The sequence below is a fragment of the Echiichthys vipera genome (assembly GCF_963691815.1).
Source record: "Echiichthys vipera genome assembly, chromosome: 13".
Lineage (NCBI taxonomy): Eukaryota > Metazoa > Chordata > Actinopteri > Perciformes > Trachinidae > Echiichthys > Echiichthys vipera.
In genome coordinates, this window is record NC_139838.1 from 28,510,783 (window position 1) to 28,520,080 (window position 9,298).

The 9,298-nt window shown below is 52.6% G+C and overlaps 1 protein-coding gene across 1 annotated transcript in view; it reads left to right on the plus strand.

The window, feature by feature from the left end:
• col14a1b (collagen, type XIV, alpha 1b) overlaps positions 1-9,298 on the plus strand; it is a 172,179-nt gene that overhangs the window by 119,513 nt on the left and 43,368 nt on the right. The window contains 1 exon segment of the mRNA XM_083925650.1: positions 1,250-1,366. Coding sequence (XP_083781776.1) covers positions 1,250-1,366 — 117 coding nt within the window.

Here is a 9,298-nt window from a genome sequence, read left to right on the forward strand (position 1 = left end):
GGAGGGGATCTGAGGGGCCCTGAGGGGCCGTAAGCGCCGATTAGCAGCCACGTTTCCGTCAGTCTGCTGTGACTCCTGTCGTAGTTCACCACCACCGTGTACGTCTGTGTGAATGAACCTGGACTCTGTAAAGCGCCTCGAGCACTGAGAAAGACGCTAAATAAAACCAACCCATTAGTATTATTATTATCATTATTATTATTATTACGCTGCTGAAGAATCTCTCTCTGCCTTCTAATTAAACCTCCTGCTGAGGTGTTTTACACAGACACCACAGGGAGGCTTCATGAGTCCTAAATAATGCAGATTAGACGTTCGGCTCAACTGGGAAACGTTCTGTTTTTGTCAGAGTGAATGTAAAATATACTGTGATGTATCCGGTTATTACCGCCCCACAGGAACACGCACGCTCATATCTTACAGAGCAAGTGCCACTTTCAAGGGTCGGGCGATGAAAGCGCAAACGTACCATCTGCGTAAAGTGCGTGGGTTTGTGAGCGTGGGTTTGTGAGCGTGTGCGTGAGCTGCACTGTGAAGTTATATTTCCCTCTCTGTAAAAGAACGCACGTCATATCCTCGAAGCCGACCGACCATACTCTTTAAAAGCCTGGCGTCTGGCAGCACGACGGCGTGTTGGTTCCCAGATGCAGTTTTATTATTACAGCAGCGCGTAGACAAGGACGCTTACGAGCACTATTTTAGTTAAGATGAAGTCTAGAGTTCGTTTTTACATCTCAACGCTATTTTTGTCTGCACATTTGGCGCCTGTGACAAGTTCAGGAATTTGGCTGACATGGACGCCAAAGGACTAAACATGGACGCCAAAGGCCGTCCTTTAACAAAGTCTGAGCTTTCACCGCCCAGACCACAACACCATGGGGGGCGTTTTACAATCTTCCCACTCTGGGACACGGTTTCTAAAGATCCTGTTTTCCGGCTCCGATAACGCCGGCTGCTGTGGATGGTCGACCAAAACAGTACTAAAGTTGTGCGGTTACAGGGAATGCGTCTCCGTGTGGTTGCGCCAGTGGCAACCACCACCGTGACTGAACGCTGTTGATGCAGTCGGACGTTCTTGTAAAAGCTTTTCTGTCCCTTTTAGGAGCAATAATCTTTCAAATCTCTACTGAGCCGCACATATTCACAGTTTTCAGAGTCGAGGAAGAACCCATAAATGCTTTTTTTGCGTCTGTAAATTTGTGTGTGAACTGCTCCCTCCATGAATGACTCCTGTGTTTCCTCCCTGCAGTGTATCTGGGGGTGACTAACCTGAGCGCGTACCAGGTGAGGATGACCAGCCTGTGCGGCCAGTGGCAGGCTCACCGACACGCCAGCGCCTACAGAGTGATCATCGAGTCTCTGCTGAGTGAGTACTCGCACGGCGGCGTGGTCCGTCACAACTCAAGGTGTTCTGATTGTTGTTTCGTCTGCACCCTACTCCACGCACCACACCCGTGCACCATACTGTAGGTGTTGAGGTGCGGAGCGACCAGACCAGCAGCACATGTGCACCAAATTGTTATTCAGTGTTTTAATTTGAAACCCCAGCGACCGATCCTCCTGTGGTGCTGAGAATAACTCCAGACAGTGAAGTCGGAGCCCCTGCAGCGCTCTTTGGTCATGGAGCACCACAGTGGCGTTAACATTAGGGACGCGTGTGACGCATGTGTAACTCAAAAAGTGAGGGATTCCTGACAAAAGGAGAATATCTGCTGTATCTTCAGAGACATTTCCTGTGTCCTGACAGCCAGCGAGCGTCCAACTGCTCTGTCGCATCCACGCCGTCTGTCCTCCTCGGGGAATCGGGTAAATACGGTTCGTAACAAGCTGTAAAATACAGAATGTTCCTGAAAAACAGCGGCACACAAGTGGGTTTAATGAGGAGGGAGCGCCAACACTTCACATGTCGTCTCCCTAAAAGCTCCGTTCTGGCACGGGCACACACACACACACACACACACACACACACACACACACACACACACACACACACACACACACACACGCACACACACACGCACACACACACGCACACACACACGCATTCAAGTAGCTGCAGAACACATTTATTTGGGTTTATCCTCTGAAATGAGTCGTTTAATAATTAGAACCTTTAAAAACAGCAGTTTACAAAGTGCTTTGACAGCGTGAATCACAATTCACACACATATATATATATATATATACATATACTGTATATATATACAGTTTAAACAAAACAAATAATAATAATAAGAATAATGTATAAATCCAGTAGGGTACAACATATGTACACGTCATTGTATAGAAAGAAGGAGCATCATTAATGGACGAAGGAAGTTATTATTAGTTTAAGGTGCAGAAAAAGACGACATCACAGGAAGGAAAGTCAATAAAAAGGAGTTTAAAGAAGTGATTTAAAGAGGATACCGTTAGGCCTCATCTCCGCGGGCAGGTCGGTCCAAAGCCGCGGCGCTCTGACGGAGTCGGCGCGGTCACCTTTGGTTTTGAGCCCCGTGGATCTGAGGCTGCGTGCAGGCTCGTACGGGGTCACGAGTCTGAGATGGGGTCTGGGGCTGGACCTTGACGAGCCTTAAAAGCGATCAAATCTTAAAATCAATTCTAAAACGTACAGGGGGCCAGTGGAGTGAGGCTGAGGGCGCACTCACACTGAGCCTCTGTCCCGTGCCCGAGCACGTTTTACGGCTAAAGTCTGGTTCCTTTGACCAGTGTGAGTGCAACCGTACCACGTCTAGGAGCGGCACGCTTGCCGTCCACGGCCCGTTTGGGAGAGGTGGGCTTTAGTAAAGCACGTTTGCACATGTACGAGCACGAGCGTGCGCACGTGTACGAGCACGAGGCCTACGGCGGCTCTGACGTCATTTTATGTGCGCCTGAAGAAGAACTTCGCAGCTTCTCACTGGTTTGAACAGACGTGATCACATCACTCCAGTTTCAGGGCACGTTACAGACGCACTGCCGCTGTTCCTCCGTCCCGTGCCCCGTGCTTTAGGGTCCTTGTCCCCCCCTCCAGGCCCGTTTGTACTCACACTACCTGGGCCTCGGAGAATGCTTCTTGCTGCCTATACGTCATCACGCCGTAACACGTCACACGCATTGATGACGTCATGGCGATGCGTGGCTTTGTTTCCAGATCTTTCCGTAGACCTCGGAGTTTTTGTGCGTCTTGTCGACTGTTTTTGAATCTTTTCATCGACCAAATCTGCAGTAAACACTCCACCTCCGCATCACACCAACGTGAACCTTTCACCGCCATTGTTTGAAATGTCCGCGCATGGTCCCTCCTTCTTTTTTCTATGTCCCAACAGGCGCACAGGAAATGACCTCAGAGCCGCCGTAGGCCTCGTGCTCGTACACGTGCGCACGCTCGTGCTCGTACACGTGCGCACGCTCGTGCTCGTACACGTGCAAACTTGCTTTACTAAAGCCCACCTCTCCCAAACGGGCCGTGGACGGCAAGCGTGCCGCTCCTAGACGTGGTACGGCTGCACTCACACTGGTCAAAGGATCCAGACTTTAGCCGTGGAACGTCCTGGGGCACGGTACGGAGGCACAGTGGGAGTGCGCGCTCAGTGCTGATGTTATAATGGTCTCGCTGCATGACGAATGTGTTTCTCTCAGATAATAAAGATCACCTTGACCTTTTATATTGGGGGGGGTGTATGCATATGCAAGTGACACACACACACACACACACACACACACACACACACACACACACACACACACACACATACACACACACACACACATCCACTGCTCTCCTGCCACGTAATAGGCTCTGGTTGATTCAAACGGAGCCCGTAAAGGTTATAAAACGTGACTGTGCATCACAGCTGTGACTCTCCCTCTCAGCTGTTCCCGTCCAACTCCTCTGCTCTGCTGCATCTCTGCGCTCGTAGGAACGTTTCCTCCTGCGGTGGGAGTTTCAGTATGCGGCTCAGAGCGAGTGGCTGTGTTCCTGAATCCCTGAGCAGCCTGAGATGACAAAGACATTGTTGTATCCCCTCGGAGACGTGCCGACAGTCTTAAAGGTTCAGCGGTGCAATCAGACACTGAGCCGCTGCGTAGACGAGGGAGGCCGCACACGATCGCAGCCCGGCTGACATTTATATTTGCCGCGTGAGGTGAAACACACAGAAACAAAAGGTCGGTTCAGTACAGCTGCGGAGGATGGTCGGGTGGTGTTTTCACGTTACTGGAGCGACGTAATTACGCCCTGATGTCACACAGTTAGTGTGTGTGTGCGTGTGTGTGTGTGTGTGTGTGTGTGTGTGTGTGTGTGTGTGTGTGTGTGTGTGTGTGTGTGTGTGTGTGTGTGTGTGTGTGTGTGTGTGTGTGTGTGTGTGTGTGTGTGTGTGTGTGTGTGTGTGTGTGTGTGTGTGTGTGTGTGTGTGTGTGAGGGTGTGTATGTGTGTACGTGTGTGTGTGTGTGTGCGTGCGTGCGTGCGTGCCTGTGTGTGTGTGTGCGAGGGTGTGTGTGTATGTGTCAGGTGAGTGTGAGTGTGAGTGTGTGTGTGTGTGTGTCAGGTGAGTGTGTGTGTGTGTGTGTGTGAGGGTGTATGTGTCAGGTGAGTGTGTGTGGGTGCGTGTGTGTGGGTGTGTGTGTGAGGGTCTGTGTGTGGGTGTGTATGTGTAAGGGTGTGTGTGTGTGAGTGTGTGTGTGTATGTCTTTGTGTTTCTCTGTGTATATTTGTGGAGGTTTGGGTTTTCATGGTGTTTCTTTGTTGTTGTTTTTTTGTGTGTGTGTGTGCGTGTGTGTGTGCGTATGGGTGTGTGTGCGTGTGTGTGTGTGTGTGTGTGTGTGTGTGTGTGTGTGTGTGTGTCTGTGTGTGTGAAGCTGCTGTCTCCATGACTGCAGATGTAGATGACGATCAAAGTTTCTGAATGTCACTCTTGAAACGTTTTCCTCACACCTCCTGATGACGACACGAATTTATCACAAGTGCTGAATTCAGTCAGTCCGATCACGCACAAATCCATAAGTCCATACCTGGGTTTAGTCCGGGTTAATGCACGACGAGGTGTCTCCTGAGTCAGGGATGAAGGGATGACGGGGAGGCCAGACCCTGCTGCCCCATCATCCCTGATATAGGACGCTATGATGCAGGACATTAACACACTTGTAACAAGCTCATATTTATATTTTCATGCATTTTACAATAAAAACAATAACTTGATAAAGGGAAGGAAGGAGGGAGGAGGGAGGGAGGATGGGAGGAGGGAGGGAGGATGGAAGGGAGGAAGGAAGGAGGGAGGGAGGATGGGAGGAGGGAGGATGGAAGGGAGGAAGGAAGGAGGGAGGGAGGATGGAAGGAATGAGGATGGGAGGGAGAAGGAAGGAAGGAGGGAGGAAGGAGGAAGGGAGGGAGAAGGAAGGAAGGTAGGAGGGAGGGAGGATGGAAGGAAGGTAGGAGGAAGGATGGGAGGATGGGAGGATGGGAGGGAGAAGGAAGGGAGGAAGGAGGAGAGAGGGAGGGAGAAGGGGGAAGGAGGAAGGGAGGATGGGAGGGAGAAGGAAGGGAGGAAGGAGGAGAGAGGGAGGGATAAGGGAGGATGGGAGGAAGGAAGGGAGGATGGGAGGAAGGAAGGAAAGAAGGAAGGAAGGAGAAAGGAAGGAAGGAAGGAGGGAGGAAGGAAGAGAGGATGGGAGGGAGAAGGAAGGAAGGAGAAAGGTAGGAAGGCAGGAAGGAAGGAGGATGGGAGGATGGAAGGAAGGAAAGGAGGATGGGAGGGAGAAGGAAGGAAGGAGGAAGGGAGGATGAGAGGAAGGAGGAAGGGAGGAATCACCATCTTGCAGTTACCGTAGTAACTCTCTGACTCCCCCGCAGCGTCTCGGTTCAGCGCCCACAGAGATAATTGAGTGTTTTCACATTTATCTGAAACTGATAACAAACCAAAACAACAACAGATGGCGTGGCCCCGGTTCGATCCCCACCTCAAAGGTAAGACTGACTTTAACTACAGCCGTCAGTGATGGCGGTTATCCATCACGGTCAGGCCTCCAGCAGCAACACTGGCGTCATTAACGTCACATTAAAGGCACGTGGCGGCGCCCGTTCCCCGTGTTTCCTCAGGGAGCACAGAGGAAACGTTCTCTCCGCGCATCACGCCGCTAATAAGGATTTATGTCCGCACAGCTGCTGGATCATTACTGCAGAAGTGTGTCTGCTGCCGGAGGACGAGAGGAGGGAGGGGAAGTTGGTCTGTGTTTGGAAGTTATTGTGGAATCAAACCGGAGTTTACGGCGATGCACCTTCTCCGATGGGAGGGAGGAGGAGGATGGGAGGAGGGAAGAAAGGAGGAAGAGAGGAAGGGAGGGAGGAAGGGAGGAAGGAGGGAGGGAGGATGAGAGGGAGGGAGGATGAGAGGGAGGATGGGAGGGAGAAGGAGGAAGGGAGGAGGAAGGGAGGATGGGAGGAAGGAAGGGAGGAGGAAGGAGGAAGGGAGGATGGGAGGGAGAAGGAAGGAAGGAGGGAGGGAGGATGGGAGGGAGGAGGAAGGAGGAAGGGAGGATGGGAGGGAGAAGGAAGGAGGAAGGGAGGATGGGAGGGAGAAGGAAGGAGAAAGGGAGGATGGGAGGGAGAAGGAAGGAAGGAGGGAGGGAGGATGGGAGGGAGAAGGAGGAAGGGAGGAGGAGAGGGAGAAGGAAGGAGAAAGGGAGGATGGGAGGGAGGAGGAAGGAGAAAGGGAGGATGGGAGGGAGAAGGAGGAAGGGAGGGAGGATGAGAGGGAGAAGGAACAAGGAAGGGAGGATGAAAGGGAGGATGGGAGGGAGAAGGAGGAAGGAAGGAGGAAGGAAGGAAGGAGGGAGGGAGGATGGGAGGGAGAAGGAAGGAAGGAAGGAGGGTGTGAGGGAGGATGGGAGGGAGAAGGAGGGAGAAGGAGGAAGGGGGGATGAGAGGAAGGAAAGAAGGAGAGAGAGAGAGTTGTGAAAGTGTATTTTCTCAAATCCCTCCTGTAGGACAGGAAGTTATTGTGGAAATAAACCGGAGTTTACGGCGATGCACCTTCTCCGATGGGAGGAAGGAAGGAAGGAAGGGAGGATGGAAGGGAGGATGGGAGGGAGGATGGGAGGGAGAAGGAGGAAGGGAGGGAGGATGGGAGAAGGAAGGAGGAAGGGAGGATGAGAGGGAAGAAGGGAGGAGGAAGGGAGGATGAGAGGGAGGGAGGATGGGAGGGAAGATGAGAGGAAGGGAGGATGAGAGGGAGGATGGGAGGGAGAAGGAGGAAGGGAGGATGGGAGGGAGAAGGAAGGAGGGAGGGAGGATGTGAGGGAGGAGGAGGACGGAGGAAGGAAGGGGGGATGGGAGGGAGGGAGGATGGGAGGGAAGATGAGAGGAAGGGAGGATGAGAGGGAGGATGGGAGGGAGAAGGAGGAAGGGAGGATGGGAGGGAGAAGGAAGGAGGGAGGGAGGATGTGAGGGAGGAGGAGGACGGGAGGAAGGAAGGGGGGATGGGAGGGAGGGAGGATGGGAGGGAAGATGAGAGGAAGGGAGGATGAGAGGGAGAAGGAGGAAGGGAGGATGAGAGGGAAGAAGGGAGGAGGAAGGGAGGATGAGAGGGAGGATGGGAGGGAGAAGGAGGAAGGAAGGAAGGGAGTGAGGTGGAAAGAAGGAAGGAAGGGAGGAGGAAGGAGGAAGAGAGGATGGAAGGAAGGAAGGAAGAAGGGAGGATGGGAGAGAGGAAGGGAGGATGGGAAGGAGGAGGAAAGAAGGGAGGATGGGAGGGAGAAGGAAGGAAGGATGGGAGGAGGAAGGGAGGGAGGGAGGAGGAAGGGGGGAGGAAGGAAGGAAGGAGGAAGGGAGGGAGGAGGAAGGAAGGGAGGGAGGAGGAAGGAGGGAGGATGGGAGGAAGGGAGGATGGAAGGAAGGAAGAAGAGAAGGGAGGAGGAAGGGGGGAGGATGCAAGGGAGAAGAAAGGAAGGAGGGAAGGAGGATGGGGGATGAGAGGAAGGAAGGAGGGAGGATGGGAGGAGGAAGGAAAGAGGGAAGGGAGGATGGGAGGGAAGAGGAATGGGGGGATGAGAGGAAGGAAGGGAGGCAGGAAGAAGGGAAGAAGGAAGAATGAAGGGAGGATGGAAGGAGCAAGGGAGGAAGATAGGAAGGAAGGGAGGAAGGAAGAAGGGAAGAATGAATAATGGAAGGAGGGAGGGAGGGAGGATGTGAGGGAGATGGGAGGGAGGAAAGAGGAAGGGAAGATGGAAGAATGATGGGAGGAAGGAAGGATGGAAGGATGGAAGGATGGAAGGATGGAATGAAGGGAGGGAGTTTGTTGGTGTTGAACGTGCAGTCTCGGCACATTGGGACGCAGTTTCATGTCGTTGGCGCGGAGCTTCAGCCGTCAGCTCATTAAAACGCTCGTCCTGTGATGAAGTCGCAGAAATCAGGAGCGAACACGTTCTTCTGTGTGGAGATGTTGATGTCTTTGACAGGCTGCCAGAGGATCCAGAGCGCCAGCGTGGAAGTAAACAACAACAACAACAACAACAACAACAACAACAACAACAACAACAACAACAACAACAACAACAACAACAACAACAACAACAACAACAACAACAACAACAACAACAACAACAACAACAACAACAACAACAACAACAACAACAACAACAACAACAACAACAACAACAACAACAACACGCTGATTACGACACTAATTGGATTCGGTTTGTCACATTTTCCCGACCGTGGAAACTTTTATTTTGGCGGGAACACAAAACGACTGGCTGGTTGTGAGACACACGGAGTTCACGTATAACATTTCCCCAGGGAGGGAGGGAAGGAGGAAGGGAGAGGGAGGGAAGGAGGGAGGGAGGAGGAGGGAGGATGGGAGGAAGGAAGAGGGAGGGAGGGAGGATGGGAGGGAGAAGGAGGAAGGGAGGGAGAAGGGAGGAGAAAGGGAGGAAGGAAGGAAGGAGGAAGGGAGAGAGAAGGAAGGAAGGAGGAAGAATAAAGGGAGGATGTTAGTGAGGAAGGAGGAAGGAAGGAAGGAAGGAAGGAGGATGGGAGGGAGAAGGAAGGGAGGAAGGAAGGAGGATGGGAGGAAGGAAGGGAGGGAGGGAGAAGGAAGGAAGGAGGATGGGAGGGAGAAGGAGGAAGGAAGGGGGAAGGGAGGATGGGAGGAAGAAAGGAGGGAGGATGGGAGGGAGAAGGAAGGAAGGAGAAGAAAGGAAGGAGGAAGGGAGGATAGGAGGGAGAAGGGAGGATGAGAGGGAGAAGGAAGGAAGGAGGATGGGAGGATGGGAGGAAAAAAGGAGGGAGGAAGGGAGGGAGAAGGAAGGAAGGAAGGGAGA